Below are 24,329 nucleotides of genomic sequence, written 5' to 3'. Positions count from 1 at the left end.
ATCAAACCTCCCGTCCCCCCAGGGGGGCCTGTTTGCGAAATCAGAAAAGCGTGCAAGACGAAGCGTGGAAAATAAGCGCCCACAGCAAAAACGAAGCGTTGTGAGGTGGAGACCCGACGGCAAACGCTCATCCTGAAGGGGTTTTCGTATGATTTTCCAGCGGTCGCCTCGAGGATGGTTTTATAGATGATTTTTGTTTGCTTTTTCGCAGCAACACGCGGCCACGGATGGATTGTTTTTAAGCTCCGGCGGCACCTCAGAGGTGTTTTCTATCTCTAGTCAGATCTACGGTCTTTTAGAAATGATACAATTTATTGCCATTCTTAGAAATCTGCAGGGAAAAAAACAAAAGAAGCTGTAATTCCTGTTATATATAAAATAACTGCCAGGCCATGGCTGTGAAAACAGCGCTTACGGCGTTTTGGAGCAGGTGGTTGCTCCGCTCCCCCAAGAATTACCGCAGGGAGCAAAAACACCCCGAAGCGGCTGTGAATGTGGTTTTAGGTGTGGATTTTATGACCTTTTTGCTCGCACGGCAGCGCGGTGACCGCAGCCCCGCGCGTAACCGCGGCTGCTTTTCAGCCAGAAAAGCTGGAAACGGCCAAATGACGTCAGGGCTGATGTTAACCCGCTCAGATTTCGTTGTAGAAGCGGCGGTCAGACGTTAAGGGCTTAAAGTTTAGGAGCGCGGGGGGCGCGTTTAAAACACGCCGAGACCGGAGGTATTTTACACAGCGCGCAACGCGGGCGGGGTTGTTTGACCCCAGTCGCTGCCCGTACCCGCCCGGCGGGCCATGGCGGGACGGCCGGCGCCGCTTCCCACCGCGTCGACAAACGCCGAGAGAACTACAACTCCCAGGTACACCCTGCGCGGCCGCGCATGCGCAACGCTCTCGCCCCGCGCCATCTTGCCACCCGCTTCTTCCATCTCCTCGCTGGCCAAGGGTGGTGGCAGGGACTACAACTCCCGGCGTGCCCCGCGGCGCGCGCGCACGCGCAGTGCGCCCCGCGGCCATCTTGGCCCGGGGAAGCACTGCCGCCGCCGCCACCAAACAAACCCGAGAGCGGCACCGGGAGGGGAGAGGAGGGGCCGTGGCCGCCGAGGGGCCTTTCGATGTGCAGGGCACGGCCGGGCAGGTGGGTCCCGCTCCCCGGCAGCCTCCGCTGCCCCTCCCCGGTGCGCTTTCCCCCTTCCTCGGGGAAGGGGGCAGCTCCCGTTCCCCGGACGGCGGGACCCGCCGCCCCCTCACGGCCCCGTGGGCAGCGGGGAAGCAGCAGCCGCCGCCCCGCTCCTTCTTCCCCTCCCTCTCGACATCGGGGGCGGCCACCGGGTACCCAGCGCCGAGGAGTCGGCGGGTGGCGGCCGCCCCCGGGCGCCCCTGAGGGGAGATTCTCCCGCTTTCCCCTCCATTCCCCCCCTCCAGGAACGTGCGGCGGCGCCGGGGCTTTTGTTCCCCCATCCCCCCACCCCCTCCCCGGCACCAACCGGCTCGTCCCGCTCTCCTCCGGCTCCTCTTTTATATATATGTATCTATATGTATTTTTTTTTTCCTTTATTGGAGATGCGCCCTCCTTCCCCGCCACCCCCGGCATCTCGCCGAGATGCGATCGGGCGAGGCGGTGTTCCCGTGTTTGTTTTTTTATTTTGGTTTGTTTGTTGGGTTTTTTGTTTTTTTGTTTTTTTGTTTTTTTTTGGTGAGTGTTGGTACGCGTAAAGCGAATTTTCACTTTTAAAAATTAATTATTTATTAATTTTGGCGTTGTGTCATACAACAGGCTGGTGATAAATGCATTGATCGGGCGAGGGGTTGTTCCTGTGTTTTGTTTTGTTTTTTTAATTTTTATTTATTTATTTTTTTTGGTGAGTGTTGGTATGCTTAAAGCAGATTTTCACGTTTTAAATTTTATTTATTTATTTAATCATTTTGGCATTCTGTCACACAACAGGCCGGCGCTAAATGCGTTCCCTGGGGCGAGGGGGTGTTCCCGTGTTTTATGATTTTATTTTATTTATTTATTTATTTTTTTGGTGAGCGTTGGTACGAGTAAAGCAAATTTTCACTTTTAAAAATGTATTTATTTATTTGTTTATTTATTTACTCATTTCGGCGTTCTGTCGTACAACAGGCTGGCGCTAAATGCGTTCCCTGGGGTTGGCCGGGGGGGGGGAAGTGGGAGCGAGTGGTGAGCTGGGAAGAAGTTCTTATAAATAGGTGCTCTGTGCATAAAGGAGAGGGAGGAGACTCCAGCATCAATTTGAGGAGCGTTCCAGTGTGGAAAAAAGCCTATAAGATACTCAATAAAAAGGTCTGGGCGATGGGTTTGAGTAAGAGAGTATAGGGAGCCTGTGCCCTTTTGAAACTGCTGGATTCCTGCATGCAAAACCCCATTACAGGGGCTGGGAGTGAACATGTTGGCGGAGTTACGAGCAGGCTGAGGAGAGTTTTGCATTCATTAATAAACGAGGGGCTTGTGCTTACTGCATTTATATTCCTTTTCTCCAGCAAGGCTGAGCTCTGTGGGAGCGCAGACGCGAGGGAAAGATGCCCGTGGTGTGGCCAACTCTTCTGGATCTCAGCAGAGATGAGTGCAAGAGGATCCTTCGCAAACTGGGTACAGTAAGATACAATTTGTGGGTCTGTATGTTCGCCCTTTTAAGATTCGCCTGCCTGCTGCTTCCGTGAAATACTTCAATATGTCTACAGGCAACTTACAAGTCATTTTTTTGTGCTTTGCATGTGTCATTGGTTTGACAGCGCTGGTTTGAAGTGATGTTTAGCAGATGCTCTCTGCCTGCGCAAAATGAATAGAGAAGAATTGGTTTTGGTCGAATCCTTCATGGATGCACCAGTCCATCTCTGCCTCGATGTCGCAGTGTTGCATTGCTGTTCTTTTTATGATTATTAACATGCAACAGGATACTCTGTGAGAGGAGGGTGTTTGTTTTTCAGTTCTGTGTTTGAGGCCTTTTTTTTACCAAAAAAAAATCATACAACCCTGACTTAACTGGCACTCTGGGACTCAGTTTAAGTTGTAAAGATACTATCATGAAGACTTGAAACAGGAGACAAAAAAAGAAGTGATAGTTTGTGATTTGCAGTTGCACAGATTATCAGGGAAATGTGACAACAGTCTTCTCTTTTAACTGTCATAACAGCAGGAGCTTTTAGCATTGTTTCAAATGTCTTGCAATATCCGAGAGTCCTGCCCAAAAGCCTTATAGTGGGAGATTTTTTTGTGCTCCATCCTTATAAATACATGTGTACAAGGAGACACACTTTTGCATTTTGGAAGGTAATAAAACTATTTGCTTGCATCCACTTCTGGCTACCACAGGAGAGAGAATCCTTTGTTAGACGTTTGATCTGATCCTGCCTGGTGGTTTTTGGGTTCTTAGAGCTGTATTTATTTTTTAGTTTAGCTGTTTGGCTGGTTAAATGATGTGTAGTATTAGAAGAGGAAAAAAAAAACACCTAAGATTTCTTTTCAAACTTCTGAGGAGCATAATCTAAGAAATTACGTCAGGAAGAAAGTTGAGACTGCCTCTAACTTCCTCTGACGGTCAAGTCACAGCTTTTTCTAGTTCTCATTTTACCTGAATGTTAAATGATGTGCTGCACTTCTTAACTGTGCCAAGGTTCTCTACATTATGAAGCCATCCACTTTCTTTTCTGAGAGTTGAGAATTTATTTTCCCTCGCTTTGCCCTATTTTTTTTTTTCATTCCTTTGGAATCTGGGATTTGCTTTCTGTTCAAACAGACAGTGATGCGGCTGTTGCGCGTGACACTGGAAGCTGTACATCCGTTAAGGCGACAGCCCTAGGTTTAAGTGAGGCTCAAGAAGCACGAAAACCAGGAGAAAGTACAGGATGCAAAAAGACTTGGACTGGATCTGCGCTACTAAATTTTGTTAACGCAGCTCCACTGGCTGGGAGCGTGGAAAAATAACCAAAACAACCAACTTCTAGCCCAGCTGACGGTGCTGTGCTGGCACAGCCTCGCTGGTGCAGCTGAGCCAAACAGAACTGCAGCTGCACCTCCTTCAATGACATAACCTAGGCTGACAGGAAAGAAAAAAAATAAAAAAATAAGTAGTGTTTTCTTTCTTTTTTTTTGCTGGCATGAGCTGTGTCCCCACAAGAGGGCCCTGCCAGCCTAACAGAGGAGCAGAGCCCTGTCTCTCTAGGGTACAGAAGCTCTCAGTTTAAATAGACGCTTCACAAGGTTAGAGGGGGAAGGAGCAGGGGCAGTGAGAGCAAATAGCTCTTTAAATGGTCATATCCTGCAATATTAATCTGCTTTAGAAGGTCCCACTTTTCCAGCTCTCAGCCCAACTGCTTATTTTTGACCGCAACAGTGGGATTGTCTGACATGGGTGAGATGCGGTGGTGCAGGTGAGAAATTGGCAATACCCGGTGTTTTTCTGCGGTGTTCATGGTTTGTAACTGAAATAGGGGATGTTGCATCTTATGCTTGAAATAATTATATTTATTTGTGAAATCTGTTTAGGCCGTTTGATGTGTTTTGTGTTGGAAAGAGGGCGCACCAATTACTGATTGCTACGTAGACATAAGGGTGAGGAAGCTGGTTAAAGCTGTTCTGTTATCTTTGCTAGCTTCCAGAAGGCCAGAATGTGCCTTTTTTTAAAGCACTAGTGTAGAGGATCGCTATTAAAAATGCAGAAAGAGAAAAACAACTATCCTTGCTAAATAATTATATGGTTGTATCTAAGAATTACTTTATGTGGTTAACAGAAGAAAATAATTAGTATCTTAAATACCGTAACGTGGTTGTCTAAATAAATGTTGATATTAGTAATAACCGTTGCTTTAATTAGTGAATGTTTTATAACTGAAGCTGCGAACGCTTCTGTAGGTCACTCAGCATCCTTGTGCAGGCTGCATAGTTAACCAAAGCGACTCTGCTTTGTGTGTTGTCTGCTTAATCAGGACAGGAGAGCAGGACTTCTTTTGAACCCAGTTCCTTGATTTGATTTGTAAATTAGCTCTTTGGAATCCCGCAGGCTTTTCAGAATAGCATCAGTCTTTCTTTTGCAGCAAACTTCAGAGGTGTTAGGTTTTGGTCTGCCCCTTTGATTCTCGCTTTTGGTTAACTGTTGGGGGGTGGGTTTGGGTTGACCACTGAAATGGGGGTGTCGAATGAAAGACACCTATGTAAGTATTGGGAAAAAAAAATCTGTATTTGTGGTTTAAAGCAGGAGTTTCAGTAACGTTTCCTTAAACCGTGCTAAGCTTAGAATAGCAAGTCATTTGGGGGCAAATTAGCAGACTCCATTATTTGTATGAGATGTATTTTCCTACTGCTGAGTAGGACAAAATTCAGAATGTTCAGCAATCTTTAGCTATTCTATTTTTTTAAAAACATCAGTGGACTGGTATTTACATAGGTCACCTGGAATTATAAATTTTGGTAAATCAGAGTTGTATTTTTGTGAATTAATCTTCATGCTGGCTCTACATTTAAGAATAACCAGATTGTTTCTTTTGTGTTGAGCAGGTTTAGTTCAGTGCGTTGCATTCTTTTCACACTCAAGCAGTTGTACATATCAAGTAAATGGGCATAAAAGATTATGATGATCGTATTTAACAAACTAGAGATTATGTTCTCCATGCTAATTAAGGGAAGGCATTATGGAAAAAATTAGTTGTTCTTTTGATAGTGTATTACTTTTTCAAGCCAAGCTTCTCTGTGGAACTTCTAACAATGATACGTGTTAAAGATTTTCTTCTCCTCCTTCTAGAGAGTTCTGAGCTACTCTCCAAATTTGGGGACTGTTTCTTCAAGCGTTCTGGCTGAACTGTCAGCTCAGAGAGAGCCTGAAATATTTGGTTTGGTTTATAAACTAGATAATCCTCTGTGACGATACAGTTGTTTCGTAGAAAAGCTGTACGCTGCAGAGTAATTGACTGAGAGAGCTCTAAATCATCAGTCTCTTTTGAAAAGCACTGAATAATTGAAAGACATGTTCCTTTTAATGATTTTCAAAATTAATAAAATACTGTCAGTAATAGTGAAAATAACTTTTCTCTTTCCCCCTTTGCTGTGAGTGTTAAATAGAAATATTATTTGCTTTAATTCTTCAGAACTGGAGGCGTACGCAGGTGTCATCAGTGCCTTACGTGCGCAGGGAGACCTTACGAAAGAGAAGAAGGATCTTCTTGGAGAACTCTCTAAAGTGCTTAGGTAACTCTGACCTTTTTAAAATAAGAACCGATGACCTGTTTTCTTTTAAGGTATCGCGTTCTTTTTCTGTTGCTAGTATCACCAAGCAAATATTAATTTACGGAAGTCATTCTCTGCCTTGTGGAGGTTTAATTCCTATTCTGCTTTGAGTTTTTAATAAGGAAAAACAACTGTGCTTTAGTGGTTGAATCGTTGTTGGTGTTTTGTGAGATACTGAGTGTTAAAGGATTGCAGCTGGTTCAATTGTGTGCACTAGCTTGGAGTTCTATCAAGATACGACTTCAAGGTCTTTGGCCCCAAGTTACAAGAAGAAAGAACGCTGCATATTCTGTGCAAATTTTCCTACTATAGGCATTAAATGTATTGCTCTCATTAGGATATTGGATTCTAGCTGTTTTGTAGGGGTACCCTATGAAATACAATGTTCTTTTTATTCTTCACTAATATTTTAGGACAATAATACATTAATTCTTCCTCACTGTGACAGCAGAAGTTAAGTGACAATCTCCTAAATGTAAATGGCCGTTCCCTTTTGTCTCTTGAGTAGATTATTCATAAGTTTAATTTTAGTTAGAAGTTTTAGATAAATGTTCGTGTCACGCTCTGACTAAAATATATTGCTGGGTTTTTTTAATAGTATTTCAACAGAGCGACATCGTGCTGAAGTTCGGAGAGCAGTAAATGATGAACGACTAACGACTATTGCACACAAGTAAGTTACAGGCCATTTTCTGTGTGGTTTCCAAAGGTGCTCTTTGGAAAATCCATTATACTTTAACTGAGCAGCAGAACTTGGAAGATTGATGCTGGTTTAAAGAATAGTGGTTAAAACAGTGTGTGGATGAAGGAATTACTGTATCAGATTTACATCCTGGAACTAGAAACAGTTATTTAATACTGTTGCATTTTGGATCTGAAGGCATCTAATTCCTTTTACAAGTACAATATAAGAAACAGTCTTTTGTCAGGAGGAGCTTTCTTTAAGATAGTCCAGAACAGAAAGTGGAGAAAATAGAGAAATCCATGAGCCAGAAAGAGATGTTTGCTTTATTATTGGTTATTTCACCTTTAATTTTGTTTAAATCCATTTGGAGAGGTTATGTGAGGAGGGACTTAACCATGTAGAAAGACAAAGGGAGGGAAAGAGGTGGCCGAGATTAGTGGAAAACAGTGTGTCAGCGCAGAGGGGGTTGAAAAATGTTAGAGTAGAGAAACTGCAGCAAGAGAACTGATGACATCAGTTCCACTGTTCTGTGCTTGATGCAGCTGCTGTGCTGACATCAACGGGGCTGGTTCCTCCTTGCGTTCCCTTTCACAAGCTCCACATGATTTTGAGAGGTGGAGAGGAGCAAGAGGGCAGCAAGTGCTTACTTATTTTCGATAAATACTTAACAGCCTTAATGTTAAGAACTGTCTTTAAACAGAGCTGGATGGCGAGTTGTCTGTATTTTTTTTCCTTTATCTGTGTTACAACCGTAGATTTTTAAGTTTGATTACTTAGGTGTCATACGGAGGAAAAGAAAGGAAATCGTACAAATAGGAGTTGGCAATTGTCCTTCCAAAATCAGCGTACTGTTTTAGTGCTGCAGAAGGATATTTAGCGTTTTAATGCTTTAATGTTCAAGTTTAAAGAGTTAGAAAGAGGCTGTTTACTGAAGAAAAACCACTGAGTTCCTTACTCTTCTTTAAAGAAAGGGGAAAAAGTAATGAAAACCAAGTATTTAATTTTCAAATCAGGATTCTTCTCTTAAATCAAGCTTCCTTTTTAAGTAGTAGTTCTGCTTTTAGCATTTTACAGAAGAAGCATAAAGTTTGTCCTGAGGTGTTGAACTTCAAATGGCTGAAATGTTATAATCCAGACAAGGTGCAATTGTGAAGTGCTGCGTCTCTTTATTTTTCCTGTGATAACTCGTTGTAAGTGATGGTTGATAATATAGTATTTGACTTAAATAATTCTCTAACTCATTAGGAAAGCCGACTTTGCCAGCTTTGCTATACGCAACATTTGTAGTCTTATTTTTGATTTTAAAGATGTATTTTTACCTCGGCTGATATAGCTCTGCTTACACTGTATGAATACGTATGAAGAACACTGAAGCGTATCAGGATTTAACAACAGAGCAGATACTCTGCATTTTACGAACTAATTTGTGGTAGCTTTTGCTGCAAGCTGCTTGTAATAGTTCATGTGAGGAGTTGTTTTTTCAGAATATATTAATACAGTGAATGGGTTGATTTGCTTAAGAACATAACAGCATTGAAAAATAATTCGCCTTTTTGGTTTTGCTGATTTGACAAATGGTTTATGTAAACCAGTCATAACCAGAAACACTTCTCCATCTAGATAAGAACAGCCTTTTTTGGAAACATTCTAGTCAGTGTGTGAGTACTAAGGTTAAGAGAAAATGAGAGCAGTAGGCTGGTTTCTGTTGAGGAAGATGCACAAGGTGCATTTAAATAATATAATGTTCTGTTACCTTGTTTGGGATTAATTTAATAAGTTGGAGAAACTTTTCAGGTAGAACAAGATTTGCTTCAGAAGCCAAGGGTTTTTCCCTGTAATATAACCAGTTTGAGTAGTCTTATGTTGGATGTGTAGGTATTTTTGTCATCCAGAAGCAGAGTGTGTAGCCACTCTACCTGAATAGTAGCTAATTAATAAGGGGGTTTTGAACACAACATTCACAGACCTCTGGACTTTTAAGGGCTCTGCAAAATCAATCAGCAAAAGAAGCAGCAACTCTTAAGTTTTACCGTGGGAGGATTTCTGTATCAGGTGGGAAAAATGTAAGGGCTTTCATGAAATGAATAAGGTTCAGGATTATTTCTCTAGAATACCTTGAGAAAGTGTCTTTTAGACTTTGGCTGTTGAAAAAAGGTGTTTGAATGAGAGCACTGAGTATTTTGGAAACTTGGCAGTGTACTTACAGAACCTTCATTTCTATTTAGTATGTCTGGACCAAATAGCTCCTCCGAATGGTCTATAGAAGGTCGTCGACTGGTGCCGCTGATGCCGCGACTTGTTCCACAAACAGCTTTTACTGTTACCGCTAATGCTGTCGCCAATGCAGCTGTTCAGCACAACGCGTCTCTGCCAGTTCCTGCAGAAACTGGAAACAAAGAAGGTGAGAGAAAGCCGGGATTCTTCTGCAATTGATGGGAATATCAAAATAATGTCACATTATAAGTTGTTATCTTAGATTCCAGGTCCCAGTATAAGTTGGGGAATGACCTATTAGAGAGCAGCATAGGGGAAAGAGACTTGGGGGTCCTGGGGACAGCAGGATGAGCATGAGCCAGCACTGGGCCCTTGTGGCCAGGAAGGCCAATGGTAGCTGGGGTGGATTAGAAGGGGGGTGGTCAGTAGATCAGAGAGGTTCTCCTGCCCCTCTACTCTGCCCTGGGGAGACCACATCTGGAATATTGTGTCCAGTTGTGGCCCCTCAGTTCCAGAAGGACAGGGAACTGCTGGAGAGAGTCCAGCGCAGGGCAACAAAGATGCTGAAGGGAGTGGAGCATCTCCCGTGTGAGGAAAGGCTGAGGGAGCTGGGGCTCTGGAGCTGGAGAAGAGGAGACTGAGGGGTGACCTCATTAATGTTTAAAAATATATAAAGGGTGAGTGTCAGGAGGATGGAGCCAGGCTCTTCTCGGTGGCAACCAGTGATAGGACAAGGAGTAATGGGTTCAAACTGGAACACAAAAGGTTCCACTTAAATATGAGAAGAAACTTCTTCATGGTGAGGGTGGCAGAGCCTGGCCCAGGCTGCCCAGGGAGGTTGTGGAGTCTCCTTCTCTGCAGACATTCCAACCCGCCTGGACACCTTCCTGTGTAACCTCATCTGGGTGTTCCTGCTCTGGCAGGGGGATTGCACTGGATGAGCTTTCGATATCCCTTCCAGTCCCTGACATTCTGTATTTCTGTAAACTCTAAAAACTTGGATCAATGGCTTAAGATTTTGTAAAGTTCTGTAAGTGATGGAAGGTGTTTCATAACACTTAAAAAACATAAGTAAGTTTTGGTGAAGGTCAAGAAAATTAAATTTTGTTGGTTTCCTTTTTTTTTCTTTTTACTTCACATTAAACATACCAAATTAACAAATTAAAAGCTACTTTCTGCTTTCCGTGTGCCTTTTAAATAATGTTAGTACACATTCCATTTAGCTTGGCTGAATAGGTTCGAGTTACGCTTCATGCAACTGGAGAATATGTGACACTTATTGAAATGGGCTGTTTTATTCCAGTTTTGTGAGAAATATTGGATTATTGCAATATTACTTATGAGCAAGGGTTTAAAAAAAGCTGGTTAGCAAAATGAGTTGTTCATTACGGAAGGAGTATTTTGGTTTCTTCAGCTGATGTACTGTTGAGGAGAGGCACTAGTGATCAGTTGCCTGTCTGGATGTGGTCATTTTCTGAAAAGCAAAAAGATCAAAATATTTAATGCTAAAAAGACAAATAACCAATTGTAAAATACAACATCAGATTAATACATATAAAAAAAACCTAGAATCGACAGCACAGACTTCTGGGGATGGGAGGAGGGGAAATGAGATTTCTATATTGTCTTTTGAGGCTGTTAATTCCAAGACCGCGCTTAAGTCAAACTGGGGACTGTTCAACAGTAACAGGACTGCAAAGGCAAAGACGTGGCTAATGACCCGAGAAGTCTTTGACTTCCATTTCAGCTGTTAAAATAGTGATAGAATAACGGGATTCTGCACTTCGGTTATACGGAAGGTGTCTTTTCTCCTCTTCAGTGGTGGTTTGCTATTCCTACACAAGTACCACTTCAACCCCAACATCTACCCCTGTTCCAAGTGGCAGTGTAGCAACAGTGAAGTCCCCCAGACCTGCCAGTCCAGCCTCCAATGTAGTCGTCTTGCCAAGTGGAAGTACTGTTTACGTCAAAAGTAAGTGATACTAGCAACTGATTAACAAAAGGGAAAGAAAGGGAGAGTCTCGTGGCTGAAGCATGGACTGAGTTAAACACTCTGACCTTGGGCAAGTCATTTAGTGCCTTTATGGCTTCATTTAATCTGAAGAATGAATGTATTGCTTCCCTTTTTTTAAAGAAATTGCCTTCAGGATAAACCCACTCACTGTAATATGCTGCAGGGAACGGCAATGACAAGGGACAACACCAGTGAGAAGTATTTTGAAAATAAAATATAGGAATTGCTGTGTATCAGTGGATTTCTAATCCATCTTGCTCAGAAATTGTTTTTAAGGTGGCTCTGCTGGTTGCTTCTGCAGAGGACTTACCTCTTCTTTATGCTTAAATAATGCATAGGAGTCACTTATTTGGGTTAGAAAAGGTCCTTTCTTTTCAATTCCACAGTTGGCCTGTACATTTTTAGAATACAGTAGTTTGGCAAGCATTTATATGCTTACATTAACTGTGTTGGCGCATTTTGTGATTTATTTGGAAGCGAATCTTAGTGACGCTTGCATTCCTGCGCAACTGTGAAAACTCCATACAAAATCCCACCAGATACCCGTTTTCATTTATTTAAATTTGTAAATCCAGGGTGTAACGTCTAGAAACAGTCATTTTTCTTGTCCCTCCCCATCTCTTTCTTTGGCTAATAAATCAGGTAGTTGTAAAAACAGAGTATATCCTCATACATATGTCTAGCTCATCAAAGGTAGTTTTATTTAACTAATAATTAAAAATGTTTCCTTTTGTCCTTATTTGATGCCTGTCGAAATGCGGGTGACAAAGATTAATAGTAAAGTTGATAAGAGCTATTTTTATGCTTGCCTTGGATACATTTAATATTTAAAGAATTATTTTAATCTTTATGACTTATGTGCCTGTTTGTATAAACTTTTAGCTAGTCAAATATGTCACATATTACTTTAATATAATATTACCTGTAAACCACCATCTTTAATGGCTATATCAACCCATGGAACCCATTAAGATTTTTCATTTTTCTGATTTAATGCACTAATCACTCATCTTTAGTTTAACGATTCAGGGGGAAAATGTTCTTAACCTCTTAAAAATTTAATTTCGACCTCTCTTGAATTATTACTTGGTAATGAGTATAAAACCAGTCTAGACACACAATGGAGGGGGATGAAAGGTTCTCATTTTTATTCTGCCCATCCCTAGATTTTATTTTTTCCCCCACTTCACATGCTTCATTTTGTTCATTTTTTGTTTTGTAAGGAAAAGTGTCTTTCAGAGTGTATTATATCAGTCATGTTAGTTTTAACAAACCTGCTCAAGAGCAAACTCAGGGGACCTGAGTTAGATTCATGACTTTGCTGCTGATCTGTTGTGTGACCTTGTCCAAGCCACAGGCTGATGGAGCCATTAGCCTCTCTGTGCCTCTGCTCCCTTGCTCACCAAGTGTGAGTTGTAGTTGAGCTGCATTAACTTTTAGCTGAATGCATGTGGAAAACTTTCTGCAAACACAGTTTCTAACATGAAATTATAGGAATAACATTTTTGCAGAACCTCAGCTGTGAAAACAGGAGATGCAGTGAGCTGTATTTAGCGTAAAATAATGTTCTGCTAGTTTAATCTGTGGTGTGTCCTATTTTTTGTTTTTTTTGTTGATGAGGACCACAAATAAATACCTTTCTCTGCAGTGTTTCTTGGTGACCCACCAAAATAACAGCTGTGTCCTAGCATCTTAGCTGCATGTGTTTTCTTGCTTGGAATGGATTCTGAAATTCCTACACATTTTCAGTGTGATTAGTGACCTCACAGTTATCAATCTGCGTAGTGTACTCAGAGTAATACTTAAAAGCCTGTTCATGATAGACCTTGAAGTCATGGAACCAAATCCTTGCTTTATAGGTGGAGATCACCACTAGGCTTGTGCAGGGCCATGAAGTGAATTCTTGATTAGAGCTTTGAAATCTGGGCTCATAAATCCATGCTTCATCTGTACTGTTACATCCACCTCAAACTATTTTTTGGGCTTCAAAGCAAACTTAAAAAATAGTTTTTGCTTCTCTTCTCTAGCTCGTTTTTCCATCTTTGTCAGCGTTCTGAAGTGTACCTGCAAATGAGCTGGTACTCGTGATAAGAAGGAATCCCATTTTTCAGAAATCACTTGCTGTTCTACTGGGCACTCTCTTGTCCATGTTAATTCCTGCGTCTTCACTTTTTCAATGTCAGAATATTTTAATTAGAGACTAATTAGATCTTAACCCTAATTAGAGATTGCCAACCAAGTTTGCTTGGGTTACCAGCAAGACTGTTTCTTGTCATGACGGCATTTTTTTGTCTTTAAGCTCCAGGCAAACGGAACAAGACACTTGGTCTTGTTTTGCATAGGGGAGACTGTGTCTTTTTGGCTTATCTCCGTATTTTAAAAAAACACTGGCTAATTGGTAAACCTAAATGCTACCCAATAGCTATAAGAAGTTTTCAGTTATTAAACTGGATCTTTGTGTAATGTATACCAATTTATGAACCTGTTGCCTGCTTTGGAAAGTTTCATATGGATTTAAGTTGCATTGATCACACTGTTATCCTGAATATTGCAGCAGACTTTATATGTGTACAGTAGATGATTGTGAGGAAGAATGAACTCCTTTGATACTGGACTCTGTTTTTCATTATTGTGTGTTAGGTGCTGGTTTATATCTGTGTGTGTGTGTGTATATATATATATTCATATATGCACCAAACAAGACAGAAGCTGATAAAGTGAGGTTTGACCTTCATAGTTAAAGTATGTAATTAAAAACAAAAAGGATCTCGATGCTGTATCGAGGTGAAAGGGAAAAAGGTGTTTTAATGATGGCATTAAAGTAGGTACGAAAATTGAAATCAGAGAAGACTACAGGAGGATAAACTTCAGTAGTCCAGGGGCTTTAAACAAAACCAGCAACAACAACAGTGTAGTGTAAAATTTTAAACTGGAATGTACAAGACGTTGTCCAGTCCCCTTGTGTATATAATCTCATTAGTCAAACTTCTGGAGATAGAATGAAATCCCTGTATTGGCTCCAATGTTCTTTTAATATCTTAAACTGAATGGAATTAACCCAATAACTGAGCGACTTGTTTTTTATGATGTTTTGTTTCTTGGCTTTATGGCACTGTAAGTGTGGTCTGTATAAAGGACCGAGACCATCTGTTGCATGGTGTGGATTAGTTGTGACCATAAGATGTGATTTATCCTCTATTTCTTTTTCTCTTATTTGAAAGTGAGTATAAAACTCAGCAAATTTATAGTGTTTTAGAAAACACCGAGACCCGCAGTTGGGGAAAAGATAATATAGAAAAAGTACTTCTTTTCCAGGTGTCAGCTGCTCAGATGATGACGAAAAGCCCCGCAAAAGACGGCGAACGAATTCTTCCAGTTCTTCCCCTGTTCTCCTGAAAGAAGTCCCGAAGGCGGTGACTCCTGTCACTAAAACTATCACCGTGCCTGTAAGTGGCAGCCCCAAGATGAGTAATATCATGCAGAGCATTGCCAACTCCCTACCGCCACACATGTCGCCTGTGAAAATAACCTTCACTAAGCCCTCAACACAGACAACAAACACGACAACACAGAAGGTATGTGGGGGAAGCTGCCAAATGTTACTTTATTCTGGTTTTATCAATGAATAAGATGCGATGTTTGACTCTTACTTTTGATGAACTGTCTGGCTGGTTTGTTGGTGTATTTTTTTTAAGGATTGCGCTTGGGATAAGGTAATCCCTCTGTAAAACAAAGAGAAAAACCAAACTCTTGTATGAATTTAGTTCACCTGTGTGTGAAAGGACCTGGATTGACAGCCGTGGAGACTGAAGCCCTCTTTTTATCCACAGAACAGGTACAGCACAGGCAGCGGGAGTGCAAGCTTCCCCCAGACTGCCCCACCAATGTGCCTCAACCCTGACCTGAAGGGACCACTTCTAGGGATGAGAGGGGATTCAGTCTCCATGCTCATTCAATTCTTGGCCTCTCTGGTGAGACTGCCAACAAGGTTACCAGTTAGGACCATTTGTGGTGTTGGGTTTTGTGATATGGACACTAGTCCACTGAGAACTGGATCACATAGGCCACTGAACAGCCTTCAGATGGTAACAACTATTGGTCAAAGGTAATCTTTCTTATTTCTATTTTCCTTATTTATAATGATTCTTTGCAGTAGTGGAATTCCAGGAGAGGTGGCGTGGGTTTTCCCTTGCCAAGCCTTTTGTCTAGAGCCTAGCTTTTTTTTCCGATCTATAAAGCTTATTTTCGGAGCCGATCAAAGACTGGGGGGCTTTATTTTCCTTTCAGTACTAGTGTGCCATTTCTCATTCTACATTAACAGCGTTATAGTGGTCAAAATCAGTTGCATTATTTCAGCTCAATGTGCCCAGCTTTCACCAGAATGCAGTTGTGTGGAGAAGCTTTTTCCATGCTGAAATTTTGTATTCAACTCAGATATTTACATGCCTGATCTATGGCATGACAACTGTCCCATACTTTAGGAAGCATTTCAGATGTGTCTGCTCTTTTGTTCTTACAATATAAAAAAAGATGACTGGCCCAAACCAAGCTTGTTCTTGCTGTGGTTATTAAGGCAGACTTGGAGAAGGATGGTCTGTGGAAATAATTTGGCCCTAATACCAACAGACTGATGGTAGCCTGGCCACTAACAGACATTTTCTTTTTCAACCCTGAGAGTTTGACTATTGAGCTCAAACCTTCACACAGTATTTGTGCTGTTAGTCGTCTTAATTGTTTTATGACTCTGTTTGGATTAGCAGAGTTCCCATGTCCTCATTTTTGGAAACTCTAAAACCAAGGAAGATTAACTGAAGGGATGTGCAATGAAGAACTTGCTTTCTGCCCTTTTCCCACTTCAGATGCTTTCATTTGACTCACAGTTCTGTAACAGTGTCCTTAATCAAATTTCATCTCTAAATACACAAATAGAAATTTGTGAATGAGCATAAACCATCGAATAAAATGTCCTGCTTTCATTGCCACAAATCCACATCTACGATAGGGCTTAATTTGCCAATCCTGTTGTTCTTGTTAGGCTCATCTTTTGTGCAGGAAGAATTTTTTTGCCTTAAATGTCTGTAGTGTTGTAACTATGAGTGTTATATCATAGTAGTTGACGGTGGAGTGTAGTAAATCTCTGAAAGGAAGAGAATGGAGTGATAGAGTCTTTGTGCAGTTGTGCCTCTGCTTGTTCTGACATGGAAGTTTTTGAGTTTGCTTTGCAGTGAATTATTTGACTCTCGCTAATCTGCAATGATGGAAAAATAATTGCTTATCTTGTTAGAGAGCTGTAGTAGCATTTGTATCTAAACTCATCACACTGCACTCTTGCTGGATTTAGGTATGCCAAAATATGTAACTATATCATTTTGGTGGGGAAAAAACCCTTTTAGTACTTTTAAATTAAGTGGCAGACTTATTACACTCCAATTGGAAGTGTACTATATTAAACAAGCACTGTCGGATGTGAGTGAAGTTGTTGGATGTGAATGAAATTCGTCGTTTCTGCATGCCAGCTTTCTGAATTGTTTTGACATTTTAGTAGGTTGGAGGAAGATTTGTCGTAACAACTACTAATGTCACAGCTCCAATTTCTGGATTCTCTTATAATCAAGTCCTCTGTCTAGGACACAGAAGGAATCTAGTGAGGGAAGCTTCTGGCGATTAATGCTTTTATTTCTTCAGAGACTGGGATTTAATGCCTCTCAGAGGTGACAGGACTAATTTCAGTGTTTGTTAGGAATTAGTTTTTACCTTAACAATTACAATCAACAACAACAACAAAGCAACTTATGTGTTGTTTTTTTTAAATTAGGCAGCCTTTCTGCTGTAAAAGATGTGATGCACTTTTGGTACCCATGATGACGTTACTTACATCATTTCAACATATATGAGAAAATAGTATCTCAAAAACGTCATTGTTGTGATTTGAGCTTTTATACTTTTAAACTTTTACCTGAGAATTCTGTTCTGAGGATATACTTCGTACATGAAAATCACTAAACTTTGTTCTGCTGTGTTAACTTTGAAAGAAGAAATAAAGAGACCCAAACCTGCTTAGTCTCGGGACAGCAGCCGTTGTTGGACTATAATGCTTTACAAGCTTTTATTTTTCCTCGCACAATTAAATAAGGTGTTATTAAGTGATAAGCTTGGACTGATGGTTTTATCTCTTGTCTTTCAATGAAGAACAATGGTGTTCAGGATTTGTGGTTACGCCAGATTCATCTTGCATATCTGTACTTAGTTGAGATGCTAAACTTGCCCTGTTGCACTACGGGTTATATAGGAAGTTTAATGTGAATAATCTGCCTTTTTTAACTGCAAGTTGTCATTTGGCTGTATTCCTAAATTAATTATCCTAGGTGCAATGAAGCTGGCCCTAAAATTCAAACACTTGGGGGAAGTATTTCTGGTTGTAACTGACTATTTAAGAAATGGGATAAAACTCCAGAGGCGTATCATCGTAGGATCTTTTCTCGTAGCAGAATCAAGCTGTGTTGTGTTCAGCTCATCTGCATGGTTGTAGCCTAAGAGCAATTTTGGAAAGGTGTTTAATTAAATCAAGGTTGAGCAGAAGGCAAAAATAAGAGAGATGCAGAGGACACATTCTCCCTGCAGAATGCAATGAAGTGGTAGAGCAGCAGATGTGGAAACCTTGTCCTTCCGACACTGCTCAGTTGTGGTCACCCTGCTGTAGCTGATGGAGGTGATAAGATTTTGGGTTTCACCAGATTGAGGTATTAAAGGCTAAAAACTAAATAATTTGGACCGTAAAACTAAGGACTGGGGCGAAAGGATAGAGAGAGGCAGCCATGGTGGTGAAAATTGCTGCTTTTATTCCATCCATGTGGTTATATATATTTTTTCTTTAATTATAGACTCCTTCTTTCTTACTCCTTAATCTGTCACTTAAGTGTATTTCTGGTGCCATTATCATGTTTTTTCTTTGTCAGGCAAGGTTTCAGTAGTCTTTGGGCAGCACTGTAAGACTTGGTTTGAGCTGACCCAGGGTTTCTTTGCTCTTTCTATACCATCTTTTTTCTATCTGCTTTTGTTACATCAAATCATTAATAAGTTTTTATTTTCAAGGTTTTTAATAAACGAGTTTTTTTTTATTGGGGCACTTGCATTATTAAAACAATTTCTCTGTGTTCTTGCATGGTAAATTGGAAGTATGTTGTATTTCTGTGCTGTGTGTTTCTATTTTAACTGTGTGTAAGTACAGTGAAGCACGTAGAAGCAGAATAAAAGGAATCACTTTAAACAGCCTTGATATTCAATACTTAAGAAATACTTAATTTTCTGGGTCAGTTGAATAAGAACAGACCTTGTCCAATGTTATAGTGAATTCTATACTTTTGTATGTCAAATCAGATTCATGGTGGTGTAATTGCAGCTCGCACTCAAGGTAATGTTTATTGTCTCTAAACAAATGGTTTTAAGACAGATGAGACAGAATTTCTTGTTATTGAAAGCACTAATTAAAGCAGAAATTGTTTTCAACCTAAACCAGGTTTTTCACAGATGAAATATTGATTGTTTGCAGCCTTGTGGATCAAAAATATTTCTCATTGCTGACTCAGCAATTGCTTGTTAATTGTTAAAGAGAAAAAAAGAAAGTAATCTGTTTTCTCATTGCCATGTCAGTTTGGGAGAATGGTGTTTAAAACTTCCTTGAAATCCCTTCAGTTGCATTTTAAATGGGCTTCAGGCTTCCTGGCCCAGTTTAATGAAGCCAAGCAATTCATTCCTGTCTGTTCGCCTTCAGACAGGAAATAATTCTACTTTAATTAGATAGTAATTGTTTTACTCAAAAGAAAAAAAGCAGCCCTTCTAAGGGAAGGGTTTCTAACAAAATGTTTATCAGCACTTCTTCAAACTATTTGAAATTTGTTGTTTCTAGGAAATGTGAATGAGACACTCTTAGATGGTCTTAATAAAAATGTATCCTTAAAACTAAATACACTCAGACAGATATATTACTGCAATTTCATGCCTTTAAATAAATGCGAAGAACAAATGAATTCCTTGTTCTTTTTCTTCTTTCAGGTGATAATAGTAACCACCTCTCCAAGCTCAACTTTTGTACCCAACATCCTTTCAAAGTCCCACAACTATGCAGCAGTTACGAAACTTGTCCCAACGTCAGTCATTGCCTCAACTACTCAAAAGCAACCGGTGGTTATCACGGCTGCTCAGTCCTCTTTGGTCAGCAGCAGCAGTAGTAGCTGTTCTACTGCCTCTTGTACTGCAAATACTGTTGCTGTGACTGCTGTGGTATCATCAACGCCATCCGTGGTTATGTCAACAGTAGCACAAGGTATGGCCATAATATTGTATTATTTCACTGATGAACCGGGCTTTATTTTGAGAATAGTGTAGAGGAAAATGCACTTTATATTTACGTATGATGAGTATCAAGTGCAGGAGATGTGGAAGAGGTGACAGAACTAATCCAAGATACTCCACAAAAGTTCTTGTTGAACTCTTTCCCTCTTCAACAAACATGGACATCCTCTTCTTGAAGAGAATGTGCTGAGACTGTGTGGCATAGCTTTTTATTTTAACAAGATCTTACTTGCAGCGTTAAAACACTATAGCCTCAAAATGACTGGCTTTAACAACTCTGTCTGATGTGTGAAAAAGGAACATTTCCAATATTTGAAGATGGTTGCTTCTCTTAAAGCCTGATTTACAAAAACATGCAAAGTCAACATAAAAATACAACTTATGCTTGACATACCCATTCTTTAGCATATTTCTAGTGGTAACTAATCTCGATGACAATTCTGAAAGGTAGAGAACTGTTTACACCTTTTTATTTGCATTTTTTTAGTGTGTCCTTTTCCAGGTCCTTAAAAATTAAGACCTGAGTGGGCCTGGATTAAGATTCCTAGGTTTCTGATCTTTAATTCCCACTGTGTGTGCCAACTTGACTGATTCAGCTCCACAGCCACAGGCAACATTTGGAAGGGAAGATGCGGATGAATGAAAGGGCTTCAGTGACCAGCACTGGAAAAATACTGTGCCTGACAATAACAAATATCAAATGGCAATTTTTCCTGGTCCATATTTTCCATCTTGCTCCATTCCACAAAGGTCAACCACATGAAGGCTGAGGAGGTGTTTTGACTTCCATATTGCTTCTGTTAATCAGATCCTGAAGATGTTGCTCTACAGAGCAGAAGGGCTTACAGCACAATTTCATGTTGTGGATTTTTAGTTGGATTTGATCACAGAAGAAACTATAAAATACTTTAGGTGGAATATCTCTAACAGTTTTTTTCACGGCTATAAGTGTCATTGCAGAAGATGCTGGTGAAATGTTTTGTGACATAAACTGATCATTGCTTCTTACGTGGAGGTTAAATTCATGAATGAAAACAGCCGACCAAGGAAATGGAGAAACCATCTTAGATGATGCAGTGAGAAAAGGATTGCTTATTTAGGTTGCTAGAATAGTAGTTTATTATGATTTCTGTCATTGTCACTGCCATCTGTAAATGTAGAGAAATAAGAAGGGAGATTTTCTTGCCATTTTCCACTACAGCTGGGACTTGGTTAAAAAGTGCCTTCATAAGACATGGGCTTTATATTTTACTTTTGATGCTTAAGGATGTGCACTTTAGAATTATAGATGAAGCCAAATTTTGCTGGAAATGTTGCAACAACTATATAAGAGAATGACAGATTGGGATTTATTTGGGAACTTTGTCTTTTCATCTTACTGCAAACTTGCTTTAATCACTTTATTACTTGTACAATCACTTAAACCTATCAGCACAAAAAACCTGTGTTTCACAGTTTTCTAAATTATATACTATTGCCTGATTCGTTAGTTTAAAATAGCGTTGCGCTTAGTAGCAGATACTCCCTTCTAATGTTGGTTGGTTTGATATTTATCATCCTCGTATCTCTGACTTTTTCTAATTAGGCTTTTCACTACAATATTTTGCTTTCTTGAAGCTTAAAGGTCAGGCTTTGGAAATATTTGTAGTTTGTTTATACTACCAAAGGTGCAGAAAGTAGACTTGCGATTGTGGTCTTTCCATTAACTGCTGTTCTGCTGCCACATAGAAAATCTGTATAAAAGTCCGTTGCCTCTGAACAGAGCACTTCTGCTATGTGGGAGCTTCTTTTACTTACGTATATCTATGGTTTTTATTACTAGTAAAGACAGTTTAAATGTAAAATTATTTTAGAAATGGTAATGTTTTCCTTCCGAGTTGCACCACTCCATCTTAAACCATTTACTCTTTCACAGGTGTGTCTACATCGGCAATTAAAGTTGCCTCTACCAGACTACCTTCCCCCAAAGGTTTGGTTGGGAATCCAACTCAGATCTTAGCACAGTTTCCCAAACAGCATCAGCAGTCCCCCAAACAGCAGCTGCACCAAATACAACAGGTTCAACAGCAGCAACAACAACAACAGCAGCAGCAGCAGCAACAACAACAGCAGCAGCAACAGCAGCAACAACAGTTGGTGCCGTCATCTGTAGCTCAACAGCAGCCACAACAATCTCAGTTGCCTCCTGGCATCAAGCCCACCATTCAGATCAAACAGGAATCAGGTAGTTGGAGTTAATCTCGGGTCATATTGCTGATTGGTGAGGTCCAAACTCAAGGAAGTTTGGCAGAATTCTGTCCCAAAGTGTCCTGTTGTTAAGGCATAATGACTTGACTAGAGGATGTGGCATTAAATATGGATATAAGTAAATAGTGAAGGATGTCGTAATGTTCTCATCTAACAATAATTGAAGAATTTGGTTCTGTCACTTTTCTTGTCTGGCTCAGGTACGCAGACCATGCTTTAGGACTAAATGTTTTATCTTTAGAGATTGAAAGGTATGTAAATATCTTCAAAAGTAATGTGATTGGCAACCTGGAGGACACCGGTTTTCTGAAGATCCAAGACCTTTTCAACTGTATCAACTGGAAAAAAGAAGTTAATCCATGTTTTAATTCTTTTTCTTGGGTCCAGAAATCAAAATCTACTTTTTAGGTACTTGTCAAAACGAATACAATTAGATCCGAGACTGGAAGTTGGACTAGATTCTTTTTGTAACGCTGATTCATTCCGTTGACTTCGGGCAAGTCATGTAATCTTCTGTGTTGGCCTTACTCTGCTATAGAATACGTTCTTTTTCTCCATACGATGTGGTAGGAAGTCATGCTTGAAAAGTTATCTTAATTTTAAAGGAAGAAGTGCTATAGAAGTGCAAAGTATTTTTATGTCCATATATTAATCATGCCAGTTAAATTAATTATATCCATACTATTTAGATCAAAGAGTTAAAATAGGCCATAGAATGAAAAAAATAAGCAGCCCTACTCCTGTCCTTTAATAAATTACCTTTTGGATTATAGGACTGTTGCCTAAGAAAAAATACCCACTAATGAAGACAGATATGAGGCCTCCATCCTTCAGTCCCTGAATAATATTTGATCAATAAGATGAATAAATAATTTGATCGATTAGAGCGTCACTACTATGTGGTAGCTATTCTTTCTGAAAAGTGTGAATCAGTTTTCACAGAGACTTTGCCTTTTATTCAGTTTTGTGTCTGGATGATGCAAAGGCTTTAACTTATGTTTTCTAACTTCAAGTAGTTTACATCCTGAGTGGACAAAATTCTTCACCTTAGAAATATTTGCGTACAAATGTAAGTGGGATTAATTCAGGCTGGGTGTTTCATGGCATTTGACCAACACAATGCAACACATTTACCTCATCGTGGAATGTAAAATGCAGGTGTCCCGGATATACTTTTGAACGGATGACTTGAATCTCCTGGTTTGCAACTGAGAAGTGAATCTGGCAGAGAGTGAGCGGAGTCCTTGCTGTCCTAAGGTGTCCTCATCCTTTGTTCTTGCTGATTCTACTTAGAGCTTGTTTCAGCCCAATTCCTTTGTGGCTTTGAGATAACCAGTAGATCAAGAGGAGAGCACTTTACTTAAAGCAACCTTCCCTAGCCAGTGTGGCAGTTGCTTCCTTACACACACTAATATTTTTTGCCAGAAAAGTGTGTTTTTAAAAATTTATTTAGAAGGATGAAATTCAGCAAGGCTAATTAAGACACGTTAAAACTTACAGACTAAATTGATGGAACTGTTTCACTTTTAGATGGTTCATGTATATGAACCAATTGAGTATTGGTTGTAACCTGTTGGTTCTTGGGAAACGTTCTGTTATTGGAATCGTGGACCAGAAAAGGCTAAAAATCACTGCAACGAGTCAATGATGGAACGGAATCGCACGCCTCAGTGGGAATAGTTAGGAATTGAAACAGGCACATGAAAGGCAAAGATGGTGATTGTCTTGGTATTTGCAAAAAAAACAAAACAAAACAAAACCCACAAACAAACAAACAAACCAACCCCAAACAAATGAAAAGGCAAAAAACCCCAACCCAAACAAAAAAATATATGTTTTCAATATCATGAATAGATGGGCCTTGTGAGGCTACTTGCCCACTAGAGCTTGGTCTGAGAAAGCATTTCAGAAAGTAACTTTTCGTGCCTGTGTTTTAACAGTGACCTTTCTCCTTTCCTAGGTGTTAAAATAATCACTCAACAGGTGCAACCCAGTAAAATCCTTCCCAAACCAGTTACAGCGACCTTGCCCAGCAGTAGCAATTCACCTATTATGGTGGTTAGCAGTAATGGGACTATCATGACAACTAAACTGGTCACTACTCCCACTGGTAAGTTATGGCTCTGAGAAGGGAAGGGAGGGTAAACCCAGACACACAGGTGATCAAACATGGTTTATTAGAGTAGAAAAAAGAGTCACTTCTCTCTTGTAAGCAGTGAGCGCAACAGCACATCCACAATCCTGTTGATATTTATTGTAGATAAGGATTTTTACACTGAGTGCTCTTTTATTGCTCTTACAACCTCTTTGAATTTGGACACAAAAACATGATTGTTCCTTCCCCACTAGGTTTTATTTTAAACAAAATTTCCTTGCAGCTTGTACTTTGCACTTCCGTAGCACCTTATATTAAATGATTTACATTAACTTTTCAGGTACCTCAAGCAGATAGGTCAGCATCCTTCCTATTTTACATATATGGAGTTTAAAAGGCATGTGACTTGCTCATAATCTTGCAGTAAATTTATGAAAAGGCCAGTAAACTGAATTTTATTTTTCTGGGGATCTAATTGT

The 24,329-nt window shown here is 40.2% G+C and overlaps 1 protein-coding gene across 12 annotated transcripts in view; it reads left to right on the top strand.

The window, feature by feature from the left end:
- The first annotated feature begins 1,023 nt into the window (after positions 1-1,023).
- The window catches only part of EMSY (EMSY transcriptional repressor, BRCA2 interacting), a 40,661-nt gene continuing 17,355 nt past the window's right edge, over positions 1,024-24,329 (top strand). For 8 of the 12 annotated variants that reach the window (XM_082074193.1, XM_082074189.1, XM_082074187.1 and 5 more), the window contains exons 1-10: positions 1,024-1,137; positions 2,505-2,613; positions 6,105-6,204; positions 6,842-6,916; positions 9,154-9,329; positions 10,962-11,114; positions 14,472-14,731; positions 19,209-19,479; positions 21,424-21,732; positions 23,716-23,865. In XM_082074193.1, the coding sequence (XP_081930319.1) occupies positions 2,544-2,613; positions 6,105-6,204; positions 6,842-6,916; positions 9,154-9,329; positions 10,962-11,114; positions 14,472-14,731; positions 19,209-19,479; positions 21,424-21,732; positions 23,716-23,865 (1,564 nt within the window). In that variant the 5' untranslated portion in view covers positions 1,024-1,137; positions 2,505-2,543. Of the gene's footprint in view, positions 1,138-2,504; positions 2,619-6,104; positions 6,205-6,841; positions 6,917-9,153; positions 9,330-10,961; positions 11,115-14,471; positions 14,732-19,208; positions 19,480-21,423; positions 21,733-23,715; positions 23,866-24,329 lie in introns of those variants that run through there. The other 4 variants (XM_082074186.1, XM_082074192.1, XM_082074191.1 and 1 more) reach the window with 3 other exon arrangements.

This window comes from Streptopelia decaocto (genome assembly GCF_964273445.1).
Source record: "Streptopelia decaocto genome assembly, chromosome: 1".
Taxonomy (NCBI): Eukaryota; Metazoa; Chordata; class Aves; order Columbiformes; family Columbidae; genus Streptopelia; species Streptopelia decaocto.
The sequence above is the reverse complement of the archived record's forward strand: the minus strand, read 5'-3'. Positions and strand labels throughout refer to the sequence as shown.